The sequence below is a fragment of the Carcharhinus amblyrhynchos genome, chromosome 1, assembly GCF_965287045.1.
Source record: "Carcharhinus amblyrhynchos chromosome 1, sCarAmb.v2.hapA, whole genome shotgun sequence".
NCBI classification, from domain to species: Eukaryota; Metazoa; Chordata; class Chondrichthyes; order Carcharhiniformes; family Carcharhinidae; genus Carcharhinus; species Carcharhinus amblyrhynchos.
Genome location: NC_137324.1, coordinates 108,125,278 through 108,144,829, shown reverse-complemented (window position 1 = coordinate 108,144,829; position 19,552 = coordinate 108,125,278). Strand labels below are relative to the sequence as shown.

Here is a 19,552-nt window from a genome sequence, read left to right as displayed (position 1 = left end):
TATATGAATAAAGTATATTTTTGCAAAAAGAAATCTGAAAGAACATTTCAAACATTTCAAAACTGCCATCACATAAAATGCAATAATATTCATGTTCTATGTACATCATGTTGCACTCTGAGACTCTTCAATACAGTCAAAGAAACATACAGCTATTTCAATATGGTCATTATAAACGATGCAAAGATATTTAAGTTGTCTATCTAGATCAAGTTGCACTCTGAGATGTTTCAATGCAATTGTGATATATGTAACATTCACTGTATACAATCAATGTAAGTCATACAGCCTGAAGGGGTTCCATGCAGTTCCCCTCCTCTCGGTGCACTGTGGCTGAAAGATCTCAGACAGCGACCTTCCTGTATTGCACCTCGGCAGCAGCTGCCCCAAGCTTTAGTGTGCCCCTCAACAGGCAGGCCTGGGCATTGGAATGTGCCAGTCTGCAGCACTTGGCCAGGGACATTTCCTTGTATTGGAGCCAAACAAGTTTCAGGCAGATCAAAAGAACATCTTCCACTGAGTTGATGATCCTCCACCAATAGCTGATGTTCGTCTCAGAGTGCATCCCGTAGACCACAGATTCCTGCATCATGGAGCTGCTGGGGGTGAACCTGGACAAAAATCATCCCATCTCTCTCCACACCTTTTTTGTATAGGCACATTCCACAAGGAGGTCAACAATTGTGACCTTCCCCACCACAGTCACCTCAAGGGCAACATGCTCCTGGCATGTAGGAAAGATCTGATGGGAGGGCCTTTCTCACCACCAGCTAAGCTAGGTCTTGAAGCTTGTTTGGTGATGAAATATTCTGCCAAATGACCTTGATCCACCATTTCCTTTTCTAAATGCACCTTTCCTTCTCCTTTCAGCATTCTGAAGGCACAGTTCCCTCCATGATACCATAATACACTCCTCAATTACACCCAATATTCTATACTCTCCACCTGGCACCTTCATGTGAATGTTGAGGAGATATAACATTGGCCCAATTATCTCGTGACCAAGCTAAAATCCTAGGCTAGCCATACTGACCCCCACTGACAATGGCAAGGTCTGCAAGACGTAACAGACTACAATATGAAGGCATGTAAAATTGCTGGCTCCAATGCACCCCAACCTGATGAGCTCAATGCACTCTATGCCTGTTTTGAGCAAGAGGTCAACAAGAGAATGCTCTCCACCCTGGAAGCCTCGATGAACCTGTGTCTGGGGGTCACCATTGCAGATATCAGAGCAGCTTTCTCGAAGATCAACTCACAGAAAACGACTGGCCCAAATGAGGTACCCGGATGAGCACTCAGATCCTATGCAGATTTGCTGGCGGGAGTATTTGCAGACATCTTCAACCTCTCTTTACAACAATCTGAGGTCCCTATCTGCTTCAAGAAGACACATTATCCCAGTACCTATGAAAAATCAAGCAGATGGCCGGTGGCTCTTACATCCATCATTATAAAGTGCTTCGAAAGGCTAGTCATGGCACAAATCAATTCCAGTCTCTCGGACTACAGTTTGCCTACCAGCACAACAGGTCCACAGCAGACGCCATCTGCCTGACCCTGCACTCAATTCTGGAACACCTAGATAACAAGGACACCTATGTCAGACCTATTTATTGACTACAACTCAGCCTTCAACACCATTATTCCCACGAAACTCATTTCTAAACTCTGTGGCCTGGGTCTTGGCACCTCCCATTGTGACTGGACCCTGAACTTCCTAACTCACAGACCACAGTCAGGGTAGGCAACAACACCTCTTCCATGATTATCCTCAACACCAGTGCCCCACAAGGCTGTGTTCTCAACCCCTTATTATACTCCTTGTACATGTATGACTGTGTGGCCAAATTCCCCTCCAAATCGATTTTCAGGTTTGCTGACGACACCATTGTAGTGGGTTGGATTGCAAACAATGGAGAGACAGAGTACAGGAATGAGATAGAGAATCTGGTGAACTGGCGTGGCAACAATAATCTTTCCCCCAATGTCAACAAAACAAAGAAGATTGTCATCGACTTCAGGAAGCGTAAAGGAGAACATGCATCAATGGGACAAAATAGAAAAGGTCAAGAATTTCAAGTTTTTAGGTGTCCAGATCATCAACAACCTGTCATGGTCCTCCCATGCCAACATTACAGTTAAGAAAACCCACCGACAGCTCTACATTCTCAGAAGACTAAGGAAATTTGGCATGTCAGCTAAGACTTTTACAAATGCACCATAGAAAGCATTGTTTCTGGTTGTACCACAGCTTGGTATGGCTCCTGCTCTGCCCAAGACCACAAAGAACTACAAAAGGTAGTGAATATAGCCCAATCCATTAGGCAAACCAGCCTCCCATCCAGTGACTCTATCTACACTTCCCACTCTCTTAGCAAAGCAGCCAGCATAATCAAGGACACCGCACACCCCGTTCATTCTCTTTTCCAACTTCTTCCATCGGGAAAAAGATACAGAAGTCTGAGGTCACACACCAACCTACTCAAGAACAGCTTCTTGTCTGCTGCTGCCAGACTTTTGAATAACTTACCTTGCATTAAGTTGATCTTTCTCTATACCCTAGCTATGTCTGTAACACTATATTCTGCATTCTCTTGTTTCCTTCTCTATGAACAGGACGCCTTGTCTGTATAGTAAGCGAGAACCAATACTTTTCACTACATGTTAGTACATGTGACAATAATAAATCAAATCAAATTTACCATCTAGAGCCCCAAATGCAACTCTAAGTGAAGCAATGATTTACTTGAATTTCTTTCAATCTAGCATGCTGTACGTTTGGTATACGGTGCAGTCTCCTCTACCTTGGGTAGACCAAATGCAGATTGAGTGACTGCTTTGTAGAACACCTCTCTCAAGTCCACAAGTGCAATTGTAAGTTTTTGGTTGCATGTTATTTTAACTATCTGCTCCACTCTGATCTCTCTGTCATTGGCCTCCACTGTTATCATAATGAAGCTCAGTGAAAGGTCAAGGAACAGTACCTTCATCTTTTAATTAGGAATTTTACACCCTTCCAGACTTAACAAATTCAAAGTTCAAAAAATCCAGATCATAACCACTGCTCTCTTGACAGCAGCTGCTGGTAATGATTCTGCTATTGCCATTTTCACCTGCTCAGACCAATTTTTGATTTCCTTTTACTTCATCCATCACCATTCCTCTTTGGCTTGTATCATCATCCTTTGTCCTTCAATTTCTCTTGCCTTCCATCCTTTTATAACGTTCTCTTTTGATATTTGACAGCAGGGGGCATCACATCGAAGCTCGGTCATGTTCTCACTTGCCTTTCAGATGCACATCCAGCAGAAGATTTACAGAGCAATACTGAGGAGTGGCAATCCTTTTCTAATCTAGGACTTTTTCTTTCAAATTTGAACTTTATTCATCGATCAACTATTTACCTACATTTCTTCACAGCACAAACTCCTACCATAGTTCAATTATGAGCAAGATAATTTATGGCAGTGTTTATATTGATACATTTAAGTTCCATATTCTGAAACCAACTGTTGCCATGACTGCTTTAACTACATCAGTGGAGTGATAAATCATCAGCCCAACACTTAACAAACTAGAACACACGTTCGCTCCACATGCCCATGAGGATGGCATCATTAACGCGAGTGGTCTATTTGGATAAAAATTGTAGGTCAGTGCCCTTAAAGTTTGATTCGCCTGGTCGACAATACAACCAAAAATCTTGTGCTGTCTGCCAGTCGTTTCGAGTAACGGATCGACAGATATGGTAAAGGCAAGGAACTGCAAACGGGGACCTGCTTGATTGTTGCAGTCAGTTTAATGCATACATTCACTGAAACATAGATTCCAGCATGCGTATTTTCCGAGATTGTATCTTACGTTGCATCTATGTAGAGTTTACACCTGAAACGTTAATTTATCTGACACCAGTTGAATGTTTTCAGTGTGCATTTCTGGCATTTTCAGTTTGGTTTAGCTTTGCTGTTATCAGTAGGATGTGCTAAAATAATGACACGCGTTGCCTGGACACATTATGGTCGTATTACATTAACACACACTGCAAATCAAAAATGTAAATTTCCAAATGTGGAATCTAAATAGCACGAATGTAGGAAATGTTCTACTGCTTGAAACGTTTTAGTTAATCTGAAAGAAACACGCATGAGAAACATCCACTTAACAACAAACTTCCAGGAAAGACATAAAGTATCTGTTTATCTCCTCCTCTCCCGGACCACATTAAGTTACTGTAATCGAGAGGGGGGCACATTCTTTTAATGTTGTGTTAGAAGGATCCCACGTATTTCAGGCGTCCGCACTCGGTGGGATTTGTTACATCATAATGAGTGCAATTGTTGATCTTGGACACTTTGTTGCACGGGGCGGATACAATGTTTCAGTTCAGGATTGAGGATTGCGCGACACCCCCGCGGGCTCTGCCTGTGTGCGTGAGTGAGTGAGGAGCCTGTCTGTGTGCAGGATGCCATATTGAAGCCAGTGGAGAGGCTTAGAGTAAGGAGCTTAGCAGAGTACCAGCTACACACACAGTCCCCCGCCCAGCTACAGCAACTCAGGATGACTGCTTTAGTCGGAAGGAAGCCGGTGAGTGCCCATTCTTTAATGTAACGTCTCTGTGTGAATGTAGAGGCTTTAGGGTGCGATTGGACTGTTCCCTTTTCTGTCAATGAACCGCTAAACTGCACAGTTGCCTGTTGGAAGGGGTTAACTTTAACAGCGGGGGGGCGGGGGGGCTGAGAAAAGGAAGCGGCAGTTCAACCAGTTGTTTCAGTTGGGAAATTAAATCTGAAGCATTTCAGTTGTGCATTTCCACTTATTGCTAAGTAGTCAAGCGAGGTTAATTAAAGACATGTTCACCAGTCCACACCTTTTCCGTTAACAAGTGTTAATGGCGTCGCTCTTAATGTTGGATTATTTTAATGTTAAGTTGTTTGAACGGCGGGAGAGCCCGGAGTGGGGGAGAATGGAGTTTGCCTTTCCCAGAGGTTGCTGCTGGAACGGATGGGACCTCTCCCTCTCTCGCTGCCAGCAGTCAGCTCAGCGCTGAATGAGCTTCCCACAGACAGAGGAAGCTGTGGCAAAGCAGGGCCTGTGCTCCTGCACTGACTCATCAACTGAACACTATATTTTCCCCTTTATTTTTCAATTTTCATAAATGCAATTTGCATCATGGGCAGGAGGATTAGTAATCGGACCAAGAGCTGGATCTAAATTAACACTCTATAATTTTTGCCAACCGACCCCCTCCAAGATAGATTTTTCATATCTCCGGGTGTAAGTGGAGAGGGGTCTTCGCATCTTGTCTTGAACTCTTTTAAATTTTCTTCCCGTTTGCCATGTGGCAGATGACAGCATCTTTAGTTTGGCTGAGTTGAGGTAGGCCAAGGGGGTGGGGCTTGCATGAGATCCCGTTAAACGTTAGATAATATGCAATGTTATTACTAATTGGAGCCAGAGCCTCGGAGCCTGGCAACAGTAAGATACAAATTCAGTGTCGAGGAAATCTTGATTGAATTACAGCCTTGAAATGCATTCTCAACAACAGTGTAAAAAAAAATCAAAGATTGGCAGTTAAAAGAACAGAAATCCAGCAGGGGAAAGGGTGGGGGCGATACAATGTAGTTGCTGAAATGAATGGAGAATGCCCTGAACTTGGGTAAATGGATGATGTGGGCAGAATTGTCGAGTTGCAACTCGTGAATCTGGAACCAACTATAGCTGCAGAGAGATTTGAAAACAAGTCAAAGAATCTTGGAAGTATCTTTGCCAGGGCAGAACTTTGGGACAGCTGGGCTGATTCAGTTGTGAGACTTTGTGCTAGAGAGGATATACTGTGCTGTTTTAGTTGATGTTTGTAAAGGTAAAGGAAGAAGGCAAGCAAAAATATTGTTTGGAAAGTCTATCCTGAAGATGACAGGTGCATGGATTAGAGTTTTTAATGGCAGTAGTGAATGTTATAGAACAAGTAGAGAATAGTAACAGTTATAGAAGGATGTGGCGATGGTCTAACTGTGAGGTAAAGTATTCAGCTCAGTTGGATGTAATGCTAGGATTTAACTAGGGTGAAAGGAGTCACAGGACTTGGGATAGCAATACATCAGTACTGGCAGGAGCACAAAAGGATGGCATTGAAAATTGCAGTGAAGGAAATTTTGATTTCTCCCAGATTAGATATTTGCCAGATGGTCAAAAATTGTGGCAATAGTCCTTAAATCCACGATGTTCATGGCATAAAAGGTGTGTGAATGGAATTAATGAGTGGAGAGGCGTAGGCAAGGATGAAGCTCTGGGATTACTAGAAGTGATAAAAGATGATTTAGGAAGAACTATGTTGAGGTCGTGGACAGATGACTGGAAGAACCTTGAGAGTGGTGCAATAGAAGAAGGTTACATGATTAATTCTGCAAAAGAGGTGTAGAATTTGAGGCAAATGAAGACGGATGATGAGTGTAGTTGCAGAGGATGTTAAGGTTGTCCCGACCAATTTCATTGCTGCCAGTGGACTGGAACTAGGTAGAGGAACTCAATAGAAAAGATATGTGCATTTTTGCAGGATGATGTCAACATTAAGGATGGAGAGAATGGTTAACCTGAAGAGAATAAGAAAATATGGGTTTTTGAACATGGCAACCTTTGAAAGAGCTGTGTCAGAGAATAGGGATTGGTTGACTGTCAAATATGCCCAAGAAGTGAATGTTGGATGGTCTTGCGCTAGTGGTGAAGAGATGAAGAAACAGGTGTTTTACTTTAAAGAGAGTGACTACTTTTGAGACTGATTTTGTTGATTGGCTTTTCATACTTATGAGAAGTCGTGAGAGGGTGAGCTTAATAGTGATGGGGAAGATTGTGGTAGGTGAAATTGAGGGAAGTGAGAAGGAATACTTCAAGGTAAGACTCTGTATGGTCCATGGCCTTGACTACTTGTTTTGATATCACATTTATATCTGTAATAATTTTTTCAAAAATGTTATTTTAATATTTACAGTAATTCTCTTTAAGGGGCCATTACATATGTTAGAAATTTTGTAGAAAGATTTGTAGGAAGACCTGCTCTAGGACAAGGCTATTGTAGGATATTTCCATGTAGTACATTAACTCTGCATTTACTGAATGAGAAATCCAAATTCTTTCAACTTTTCATGCCCTCAGGACTTCTTAAAACACATTGCATAACATTTGGATAAGTTAGAATTATAGTCACTTATTATATAGGCAAACTCATAGTCAATTTGTGAAGATCCCACATAAAAAGCAATTTAAATGTTGAATTTGTGGTGTTGCTTGATTATATGTTAACTACTTACAGTAACCTTGCAATATGCCATTTACACTATCCTGTCAGAAGTAGCATCTCAGTAAAGGAAGCCTCTAATAATATCTGATTGTAACATCCATGGAGCAGAATAGATAAACCTAAATGACAATTCTATTCATACTTAGTCAAACAACACACATTGTGGCCATGAGTTGTAAAATATTTTAACCTCTGATAATAGCAACAGAGTTGCTACGAAGTATGAGGACCTTCACATCAGAACCTGAATATATATTACTTCACCTAATATGTAATTCACAGAAATGTGTAAACTGCAAAATGGTGATGTATTTAACTTGCAACTTATTCATTTTGACTATAATTACTGCCAGTATTGTAGTAAACATGGAGTAATTTCATTTTCTCACCTGAAGATTCTGACTTTGTTCCTTAGACCTGAGAGACTGTGCTTTGGGTGAGCCTAGACAGTAAGTGCCAGACAGCTTTGTGGTAACGGAGGGGAGGGAAGGCAGCATATTCATGCACAGTTGAGTGAATGACCAAACCTGAAGATTTAAAATGAGTGGGACATTGGAGCTTGGGGATGGTTAATGTGACTGGGATAAATTGGCATGAAAATAATGTTGGACTGCACAAAGAGCAGCTATTCCATAAATGAATTTGTGCACAATTAGAAACACATGGTGCTCATGTGACTGGGCTTCCTTTTGTTGCAGAGCACTGAATGTCCTGACTGTTAATTGTCACTCCAATTGCCAAATTGTTTGCCTATATTTGACTATTGAAGACACGTGCCAGGACTTGCCTTTCTTCTCACTCTTCAATTGATCATAACTTTTTGTTGTAATTTACCAGGATCAGTTCCGTGTCTGCACTTAATTATTTAAGCTCGTTGCAAAGAACTCTGTCCATCAGGCTTTCATAGAACCATAGGATCACAGAATCCCTACAGTGCAGAAGGAGGCCAGTTGGCACCGAGCCTGCACTGACAACAATCCAGCCTATCCCTGTAACCCTACGTATTCACCCTGCTAATCTCCCTGACAATAAGGGGCAATTTAGTTTGCCTGGCCAGTCAACCTAACCCACACATCTTTGGAGTGTGGGAGGAAACCAGAGCACCCGGAGGAAACCCACACAGACATGGGGAGAATGTGCAGAGTTTGCACAATCGGTGACTCAAGGCCAGAATTGAATCCGAGTCTCTGGCGCTATGAGGCAGCTGTGCTAACCACTGTGTTGCCTTTCTTGAGTTTAAATATAAAGGGCTCAGCTCCTAGTGTGCTAAAAAACCCACCCAAGTAACGATATTCAAAAAAGTAAACATACGTCCCAACCATCGCAACACACACACTCGTGAACATGCAAAATTACAAGTTATACAGTAGGAAATTATGTTTTGGTTAGATTTAAGATTTGGTAATAAAAGGCTAAAAATAGTGTAAATACTGTTTGAGTCCTTCATGGTTGTTCAATGCTGAGACAGATTTGCCCATAGTGGTGTTGAAATTCCAGTGTGGATGAAGCAAATGTAAACTGCAATTTCTGGAGACAGTCTCTTTCAAACATAATCTGTGTTTTCCAAAAGTTGATGATATTGCACCTGAGACTCCATTTGATTGAAAATCTCTACCTCTGTGCTGGATTCAAACTCAGTAAAAAGTCTGACAACACCAGGTTTTAGTCCAACCTATTTATTTGATAATATACTCACTAGCTTTCGGGGTTACCCCCTTCGTCAGGTGAATGGAGAGTTCTGGCCTCAGACAGAGCATATAAAGCACAGACAAGGGGGTAACCCCGAAAGCTAGTGAGTATATTATCAAATAAATAGGTTGGACTAAAACCTGGTGTTGTCAGACTTTTTACTGTGTTTACGCCAGTCCAACACCAGCATACCCACATCTGGATTCAAACTGTACCAGAGCTCTGAATTTGAAAATGGGAGAAAGAGATGGTCTACTGCTCCATTGGCAGAGTTCCTGTAGACTCTTTAGCTGCGTGAGTTGTAATAAAATATATTTCATACATTTCAAAATATTTATTCTGGTTACCTGAACCCTCTTCCTCACAATGAGTTGGATAATCACATAGAATAGAATCCCTAGAGTGCAGAAGGAGGCTGTTTGGCCCATCAAGTCCGCAGTGACACTCTGACCTAGCATCTTGGCTAGGGCCAATCCTTTTAACCCTGCACGTTTACCTCTCTAACCCTAGAATCTATACATTTTGCGACATTAAGGAACAATTTTGCATGGTCACTCCATTTAACCTGCACACCTTTGGACATCGTTCTCCAGAAGATAATTGGTTAGTTCAAGTCTAGACTGATATTGGCTATTGTTTTATGGCCTGGTTGATTGGTTTGTCTAATGTCCCAGCCATTCACTTCTGAATGGACCATTCTTCCTTGTGATAAGCTAGCAAGAACACTAATATAGTCATTGTCCTGGTAGACTTTCTGTCTGTACCTGAAAGATGTATCTATAGATTAGCAAATTATAGGATATTGAGTACTGTTTTAGTTCATCTTTTAAGTAAATCTTTACATCAACAGATATGAAATTCCATAGGAGATTGCCTTGGCATGTCTTGATTATAAACCACATTGAAAACTTCCAGAATGTTCAACCTGGAAAATCAGACATGTCAAGTGGCCTGTCGTTGTCATCTTAAGACAGCATCTTTGCCTGCTTTTTTTCAAATTGCTTTTAAAGCAGTTCAATGTATATTTGGCCATCAGATGAAATTAAAGATTAGTATTGCACATATCACATCATGACAGCTGGATCTTCGTTACTTTTTGGGATTAACTTAAATTCATACGTGACACAAAAAAGGCATTATCGCTAGTTCTACCTAAGTTATGGGAACTGGATGTTGGAGTGTGTGTTTGTGTGTGTTAGGATAACTAATGCTGCAGCATCTGTTTTACTTCTTGGCCATGCCCAATTTAACTCTAGTTGGCTTTGCATTAGCAAAAGTGTGGAGGAAGCTTCATGAGAAAATGTCTGAGACACTTTTGTGGAGTTCAAGTAGGCCTCAAGGCAGGAAGAGGATTTTGAGCAGAGTTAAAATGAAATAGATTCAAACTGCAACAATTTCAGAAAATATTGAATGTCCCAGCATTTCTTCTATGGTCAAACCCTTCTAGATATTTGCAGCCAAATGCTGGCAGTCCAGACTTCCAATACCTTTTTCCTTGTTCTGATGGAGTTCAAGCCATAAAGCTCCCTGCAACTTGCATCATCCAGTTCCTCATGGCAGCAACTGGTTAAGAAGTTTATCCCCTTCAGATTCCAATTTTGCAAAAGCAAATGCAATATTTTGAAGTAAGGTTAGAAAGGGATAATTGGGTCAGGATGCACACATGAAATTCACTCCTTATTTTAAAGTCATGTGTTTTGTACTCGTTTTCATTTTCTGTTGTAAGTTCTATATTTATTATGGAACTGCCCATATAAATTTGTCATGCTGTAATTACAGTCACTTTCCAATGAAAGGACTGAAACACTTCTGTTAGGGGGGTGTAATTACAGCACATTATAGGCAAAGGCATTTAGTACTATAAATGTCAACATGGGAAATGACCTAAAAAGTTGATAGGAAGTGTACACAGATGGTAGGACTTTTCACATGCTGTAAGGAGGAAGTAGTTGATTTATCAGCACAAGATTTTTAGGATGATATCATTGTTATGGAGTCCTTTCAACCAGTCAAAGCACACACCTGCATGTCATCATGTCCTGGAAACTCAGTCCGTCAATTGTGAGAAACCAAGGTACATTCAAACCCTTAAGAAAATCAAGAATGTGTCATCAGGAGGTAGTTAGATTCCAGAACAGCTTTCCAGTGTTATTTCTGATAATTTTCATAACTGGCAAATTACTTGTAACTGCAAAATAGAATGGTGTTATGTAGCAGTGACATAGTTCTGTGTCTATCTCAAACAATTGCAGAATTAGTGTAACATTACATGTAGGCAGTACCACACTTCACCCTAGCCTGGAGTTTTGTGGCTTTGTTCATGGTTTTGTCTTGATAATGTAAAAAAAAATGCTGTTGTGCTGGTGAAGTACACTGACCATGTTATATTCTCCCTTAGTATGCCCTAACACTGAGTGTGGCGACTAGGGGATTTTCACAGTAATTTAATGTTAATGTAAGCCCACTTGTGACTAATAAATAAACTTATATTGTTCTTTGCTATCTTCTCTTTCATGTCTGTAGCTCTGCTGTCAGAAAGACGAGGGTAGATTAATAGTTGCAAAGGGATCTAGGTGAAGTCAGTGGGCAAAAATTTTGGCAGATGGATTATTATGTGGGAAAATGTGAACTTGTCCACTTTGGCAGGAAGAACAGAAAAGTAGTGTACTTTTTAAATGGAGGAAGATTGCAGAACTCGGTGGTATAGAGGAATCTGGGTATCCTGATGTATGAATAAAATAAAGTTAGTATGCAGGTGCAACAAGTGTTTAGGAAGGCCAATGGAATGTTGGTGCTTATTTCAATGGGAATACTTTAGCTGTACAAGGTCTTGGGGACAATGTATCTTGAGTACTGTGTACAGTTTTGATCTCCTGAAGCAATGTTATTCGTTAGAAGCAGTTCAGAGAAGGTTCCCTTGTCTCATTCCTGGGATGAAAGGATTATTTGATTTGATTTATTATTGTCACATGTTTTAGTGTACAGTGAGAAGTATTGTTTCTTGCATGCTATGCAGACAAAGCATACCGTTCATAGAGAAGAAAAAGAGTGTGTGCAGAGTGTGTTACAGTCATTGCTAGGGTGTGGAGAAAGATCAACTTAGTGCAAGGTAGGTTCATTCAAAAGTCTGATGGCAACAGGAAAGAAACTGTTGGTGCATGACCTCAGATTTTTGTATCTTTTCCCTGATGGAAGAAGTTGGAAGAGAGTATGCCTGGGGTGCATGGGGTCCTTAATTATGCTGGCTGCCTTTCCAAGGTAGCAGGAAGTGTAGACAGGATCAATGGATGGGAGGCTGGTTTCAGTGATGCACTAGGCTTCGTTCATGACCCTTTGTAGTTTTTGTGGTCTTATGAAGAAAGTTTAAACAGATTGGGCCTTACCAATTAGAAGAATGAGAAGTAACCTTATATACAAGATCCTGAGGAGACTTAATGGGGTGGATACTGAGAGAATATTTATTTTGTGGGAGAAGGCTAGAACTAGGAGACATACTTTAAGAATAAGCTGTCTCCCATTTCAGATGGAGATGAGGAGAAATATTTCCTTAGGGCTGTTAGTCTGTGGAATTCCCTTCCCCAGAAAGCAGTGAATGCTGGGTTATTGAGTTCAATCAAGGTTGTGTTATATTTTTGATAGATGACAGTGGAGGATTATGAGAGACAGACAGGAAAGTGGAGTTGAGACCACAATCAGATCAGCCGTGATCCGATGGAGTGGGTTTGAAAGGGTAAATGGCCTACTCCTGTCCCTAAGTCCTATGTTCCTAAAGAGAAACAGAGTAGAGACTAAAGTAGTAAAGTCAGAAGAAAGAAGTACTACACAAAAGGAGAGTTAACAACAGATTGTGCTTTGCTAATAAACGTAGAAAGAAGAATGGAATGATCAAGAGTGACCAAGGAGTAAGAACAGACATAAGAAAAAAACTTGAGGGTTGTAAGTGTGTCCATTTTTCCCAATCCATAGCTCTGCTTCTCCTGAGTTGCTGTGATCTGAAGTGTCCTCCTCGGTTCGGTCTGGCTGCATGCTTAACATTGGACGTGACCTGCAACCTATGAGATCTCGTATGAGATCCAGCACCTACCCAAATATCAAAGTACCACTTATTTCCCTCTCAGCTTAACATTACACTTGAGTTTAAAGCCGCTGTATGAGTCATTTTTACCTTTGTATCTTTCATAGCAAATTTATATTATTCAGAAACAACTTCAAGTTGAAGAGGTCCTACTTCCTTGTGCATCCTTATAAATTCTTTTGCCACATCCAGACTCGTAATGCCAATGCAGAGCAATAAGTGCAGATCACTTTTGATTGTGTTGCACTTTCAGTTACTTTGTAGGTTTATCTCTGACAGGAAGAGGGTGGTTGATCCTGTGAAGGAAAAGATACAAATGCCACTGGAGGTACAAACAATTCCCTTGAATGGGGCGTTAGTTTGGTAACTCCCACTATTTGATACCAGAGCAGGAAATACAGTCACTGATGAGAATTTGGTCACATCTTCCAATTTTTGTTCTTGCTGGTAAGCTGAGCTCTCAGACTATGTGAACACCATCTGTGTGCTTTCAACCTTCCTTTTGATTTGGCACTTTTGACATAGTTTCCTGAAGTCACAAGTGTGACTGTTTAACGATAGTGTAATACTTGCACATCTGCAGTAATTTTAAAGTCATGTCTGTGACTTCAGAATAAATGCATATGCACATATTTTGTTCAGGCAGTAATCTGTTACCAGATCCTTCCTGTTGAATTGTTGGCAAGGAAAGTTGTTTTGCAGAATCACTTCCATCTGAAGATATTCCGAGCACAAATTGGTTATCACATCTTTTGGCTTTTGGACTTGCTTTATTGGAAGGTTTGTATTGGAGAGTAGGATTGAAGTGGCTTGAATGACCATTGTGGACACTGGACTTTTTGCTCCTGGCTGCAGACGTTAACGTTTTGGCATTCGCTCGGGTGGTTTGGGAAAAACCACTTCCTGAGGGAGATCTCCAATGCTGGAGGCAGCATGCCAATTAATTTATCAAACTCCATTGCTATCAAAGTTGTGGTTGCTGCCAGCTGCAACTAATACTAGCTTGACTTCCATAATTTGCAAGAGTTGGTTAAACTCCTGCTAACGGAAGGTGGTTGAAAAAGACTAACTCCAGTAGTTAAAGCTTTTTGCAGATGCAAAAGATTTTGGCTGGATAGTGGAGGGAAGGGGGAAAGGGAGAGTCTTGCAATGGATAGTTGATGTTTATGGTTAACTTCAGATTCTGTATGCATTCAATCCTGAATCCAAACACAAGATAACATTCCTATAAGCGATACATGCCTGCAAAGATATTTTCAGCAAATCCTTCTGATCTCAAGCTGCAGTTTGAACGCCTGGTTTCCCTTTATGACATTTCACACTGTTGCCACTTTTTGAAATATGGGAATTTATCCAAGGCATTTTCTATTCATTATTACAGTACCACAAGCTGAACATTGTACACATTTGCTCACGTGGATCACTGCTTTGCATTCTGTCTTGTAGCTGCTGTCTGCATTTATTAAAAACAAATCTGATTCCCTCCCTCTGTACACTTTTAGTTCTGACTCTTCCTGGATGAACATTGATTTATTTCTTATTTTCTGCAAAGAACCCTGTTACAGACAAATTGTCCTTCCTTCCTTTTAAAGCGAGGGAGGCCTGTTCTAATCTGAGAATAGTAGGGTCTGCCTTTTGTAATATTCTGTGAGCAACATTTTTGCTTAATCCATGGCTGCTTGTTAGAATCATAACTGTTAGAAAGTGCCTAGTTCCTTGCCACCACAATTCTTTTCCATCTTAAAAATCCCATTTAGGAGAAATTAGGTATTAAAGAGATGGAATGATTGGAAATTAATAACAATTTTATCAAATTTACTTGGATTTAGTTGCCTAATTCTCTTTTCTTATCAGGCAGTTTTCTCCCCAATATGCTTCAGAGCCAATTGAGTATTTTTGAAATGTAATGTAGGGAAACACAGCAATCATAGAATCCCTACAGAGTCGAAAGCAGCCATTGAGCCTACACCAAAACAATCCCACCCAGATCCTATCCCTGAAACTCCACTACTTATCCCGCCAATCTCCTGGACACTAAGGATCAATTTTGCATGGTCAGTCGACCTAAGCCACACATCTTTGGACTGTGGGAGGAAACTATAGTACCAGAAGGAAACCCATGCAAACATGGGAGAACATGCTAACTTCACACAGATAGTGATCTGAGGCCAGAATTGAACCTGGGTCCCTGGCACTGAGAAGCAACAGTGTTAACCCCACTATGCCACCATGCAGCCCCTCACTCAATAGACCTTAAAACAACAAAGAAATTTAGACTTTTTTTAATGATGTTGGTTGAAGGGATTGGGGTTGATCAAAACCCCAGGAGAACTATCTGCTCTAAGCAGCTATTAATGATCAGCACAGGAACCCTGGCTAATTTGCCCATTCTTTAGTGTTGGAGGCTTGGTTGGCTGTGCAGTTGAAGCTAGTTGGCTCTATACAGACTGGGTTGAAGCTAGGTCATTCTTGGTCTGTTTGGTGCAGATGCTCATTGGATAAGTTTGCTAAGGCATTCTCTGTAGGCAAGTCATGAAATTAAATGGTTCTTTGTGCCTCCTTTATTTTTGTTCAATGTTGATATGTGGCCTTCTCCTCTCTTCTGACAGAACACAGAAGTACATTTTGTACTGACAGTACAATTTTTCTTTTAGCAAATGCTTTCACAAGAGTTAGAAAGAAATAATTTTCATTTAAATTGTATCCTCATTTCATCCCTACAGGGCTTTACAACCAATGAATTACTTTTCCAGTGCGTGAGATCTGGTTAATTAGGCAAACGTGATGACCTCTCATCTGAAGAATTGTATTTCTGACAAATTAGCACTGTTCAATACTACATTGAGGTGTTAAACTAGTTATGTACTGTACTTAAGACTGCACTTAGGAAAAGGAATGGATCATTCAAGTTTATGCAAATTGGTCTCCAAATTTAACCCTTTAAGCTTCCATATTATTTTGGAGAATTTGGGTGGCACAATGGTTAGCATCACTGCCTCACAGCACCAGGGACTCAGGTTCAGTTCGGCCTCAGGTGACTATGTGGAGACTGCACATTTTCCACATGTCTGCTTGGGTTTCCTCTAGATGCTCTGGCTTCCATCCACAGTCCAAAGATGTGCTGGTTACGTGCATTAGTCATGCTAAATTGCCACTTAGTGTCAGTAGTAGTAGGGTAAATATGTGATGTTACAGGGATAGGGCCTGGGTGGGATTGTTATTGGTGCAGCCTCGATGGGTCAAATGGTTTCCTTCTGAACTATAGGAATTCTATAATTCTACAAATACGCCCCATCCAAGACCAATATATTTGCTAAAGTTTGGTGCCCAAAACTGAATGCACTACTCCAAGTGGAGCTTGACCATGAAGTATTGCTGTTTACTTTGGAATTAGACTCCCTTGAGACAGAGACCAATTTTCCTTAGGTTTATTTGATTTTTTTTTCCCTACCTGCCCATTAGCGTTTAATGATTTGTGTACAGTCATTGCTAAATTCTTTTGCTCCTCCGCGGTCTGTCAATATCATGAAAGGATTGGTACAAAATTTTTAACAATTAAATTAGAAGGAAAATTGTAGTCAAGGGTAACATGGGCCTTGAAAAGCAGATGGGCTGCTACTGCAAGCGGAAATAAGAAAATTACAGACTTATTGAATCATTCCTTTTAAAGTGCGCTCAATTCAGACATTGTCCCTTTTTCACTTTGGGAAATCACAAGTAAAAAAGAAACAAAATGATGAAGCTGTTGTTCTAATATCTGTTGTAGGGATGCTATTGGAACCCAGAACTAAGGACGGCTTTGAAACTTGAGCAGATTAGAGGGCCAGTATGGTTTTTTAAGGTTAGGTCATATCAAACGAACATAAATGATTTTTTTGAAGTAATAGACTGGAGATTGTCTCTGGAAGCAAGATGGATAGATTTCTGAAATTAATTTGCTGAATTAAAAGCAGATAGAATTATAGGCAAATTATTGAATTAGTTAGATGCTTAAGGACAGAGTAGGGGGCAATGTGTATGTACTGAAGTTGAAGGAAGTGACTAGTGATGTCTCAAAAGTGTTTGTGCTGTGACCTCAAATATTCCCTTAATTTATAATAATGGCTTAGATAAAACAAAAACCGTACATCTAAGTTTACTGATGAAGCAAACAAAGACTGGTGGAGCAGTAAGTAATGTAAACGGGAGCATAAGATTGTGTGAGTGGGCAAAATTGTGGCAGATTAATTTTGACGCAGATAAGCGTGAGGTCATCTACTTTGGACCAAAAGTGAGAAGCTAGAAACAATGAGGGTCCAAACAATTTGGGGGTCCATGTCCACGGATGACTGAAGTATAGTGATCAGGCACAATAAATAGTAGGTTAATGGAATGTTAGCCTTCATGGGTAGAACATAACGGGCTGGAAGTTTTCCTACTGTTCTACAAACCCTGGTTAGATCTGGAATATTTTGTGTGCTGTTGGATACTGCACTGCATAAAGTTTATTTTGGCTTCGAAAGGAGAGCAGTGCGAATTCTCCAGAATGTTACCAAGGATCCAACGGTTAAATTGAGTGGAATACTCAAACTAAGCTTGTATTACCTAGATGTTGAAGGTTAAGGGGTGAATTGATTGAGATTTTTAGGGTTTTAAGAGGAATTGATATGTAGAAAGAAACATTTTCCATTGATGAGGAGTCTAGGAGAAAGGTGCATAACCTCAAAATCAGAGCCAGGCCCTTAAGGAGGGAAGTTGGAATACGTGTCTTCACAGGTTGTTAGAAGTGGAACTTTCTTCACAAAAATCAGCAGATTCTCGCTCAGTAATTTAAAATCTGAAATTGATAGATTATTGCTAGCCACAAGGAGCCCAAGTAATTGAAAGAAGTTGGGATACAGATCAGTCATAATCTCATGAACAAGCTTAAGCAGCTGAACAATCATCATCTGTATTTATTATTTGCTCTCCTGGCCAGCCTTCCTATCTTTCATTCTTCATAAATTTAAAATCATCCAAAACTCTGCTATTTGTATCCTAACCTGCACCAAGTGCCAAACACCCATCTATTATGTGCTTGACTTATTGGATGCTAGCCTCTGCCTCGATTTTAAAATATTCATTCTCAAATCCCCTCATGGCATCACCTATTTTTATTGCTGTAACCTTTCTGACTTCTGATTTTTGGATTTCTCCCATTCTAACCTTGTGAGCATTTCCAATTTTAATTGCTGCGCCATTTGTGGCGATAACTTCAGCTGCATAAGCCCTAAGCTCTGGAATTAGCCCCCAAATCCCTCTGCCATCTCTTATTCCTTCTTTAAGGGACTTCTCAAAACCTACCCCTTTGACTGAGCTTTAGTCACCTGTCTCTAACCCCCCCCACCCAAGCTACTGTGCTACCTAACTTAATGCCTTCTGCAAACTAAAGTGGGGTATGATCCTTCTTACTAGGTTATAAGTGCTACCAACTGATCAAAGATAACCCTTGGAATATTCTGTTTTCTCTTGGAAATTGATTGATTAATTTGCCCTCAAACTTAAATTTTAATTTAATTGGAGTTCCAGAGAAAGCTAGCTAGAAACAAAAAGACAGATTGTCAAAGTTTCTATAGATCTTTTAATAAAGAAAAGAGTTAACAAAACGAGCGTTGGCTGTAGAGAAAGTGCATTTGGGGAGTGAATAACGGAAATTTAGGAAGTGGCAAATAAACTGAAACAGTATTTTGCATTGGTCTTTACTAGAGAGAATCCCAGTAACATCCCAAAAATAGCTGTAAGTTAGCAATTGGTTGGGAACGAGAAATTCAAGAAAACCACAATCACCACAGAAGTGGTGCTCAGCAAATTGTTGGAAATGTGGGTTGACAGGTCCCCAGCTGATAGGCTTCATCCGAGGGTCTTAGGAGAAGTGGCTAGTGAGGTAGTCATTGGTGTTCATTTTTCAAAATTCCCGAGGCCTGAGTTATTCGTCCATCATGCATATGTACCCAGGGTCCCAAAGTGAGTATGAAACATGTTCCTGGCCGTGGTCACCCCTGCAGCATGATTTCTATTAATTAACCAGTCAGCATGAAAACCATGCTGTGAAAGACTGAGTAGTCTTGTGGAAGGTAGGTGGAGGACAGGTACGGCGAGGACAGGTGCTTCCTCAGAGGGACAGCCGCCTCAGAACTGTCTCAGAGAGCTGCTAACCCCTGAAAAAAAGAAATATCTATTGCAAAACTGTGCCACCAGTGTCTAGGTAGCACAATCATACACAGACCCCAGTCCCCAGGTAAATTTGTTAATTTTATTTCAGCCCTGACCTTTCATACCACCCTTGGGTTGATGCTGCAACATAAACATAAGGGAAGCCTTCCTGATTGGCCCAGTAGAACATAGAACACTTCAGCACAAACAGTCCCTATGGCCCACAAGTTGCGCTGATTGTATCCTTACCCACCAGACCTATCAATCCCATTAAATCCCATGTACTCATCCAGAAGTCTCTTAAAAGACCCCCAACGAGT

The 19,552-nt window shown here is 40.7% G+C and overlaps 1 protein-coding gene across 3 annotated transcripts in view; it reads left to right on the top strand.

Moving 5' to 3' along the window:
- The first annotated feature begins 4,410 nt into the window (after positions 1 to 4,410).
- LOC145343962 (septin-11) overlaps positions 4,411 to 19,552 on the top strand; it is an 85,983-nt gene continuing 70,841 nt past the window's right edge. For 2 of the 3 annotated variants that reach the window (XR_013886823.1, XM_080190545.1), the window contains exon 1: positions 4,412 to 4,587. Coding sequence is in view for 2 of the 3 variants with exons in the window: in XM_080190545.1 (XP_080046671.1) it covers positions 4,561 to 4,587 (27 nt within the window). In the remaining variant the exon portion in view is untranslated. Of the gene's footprint in view, positions 4,588 to 19,552 lie in introns of all 3 variants that reach the window. The other variant, XM_080190557.1, reaches the window with a different exon arrangement.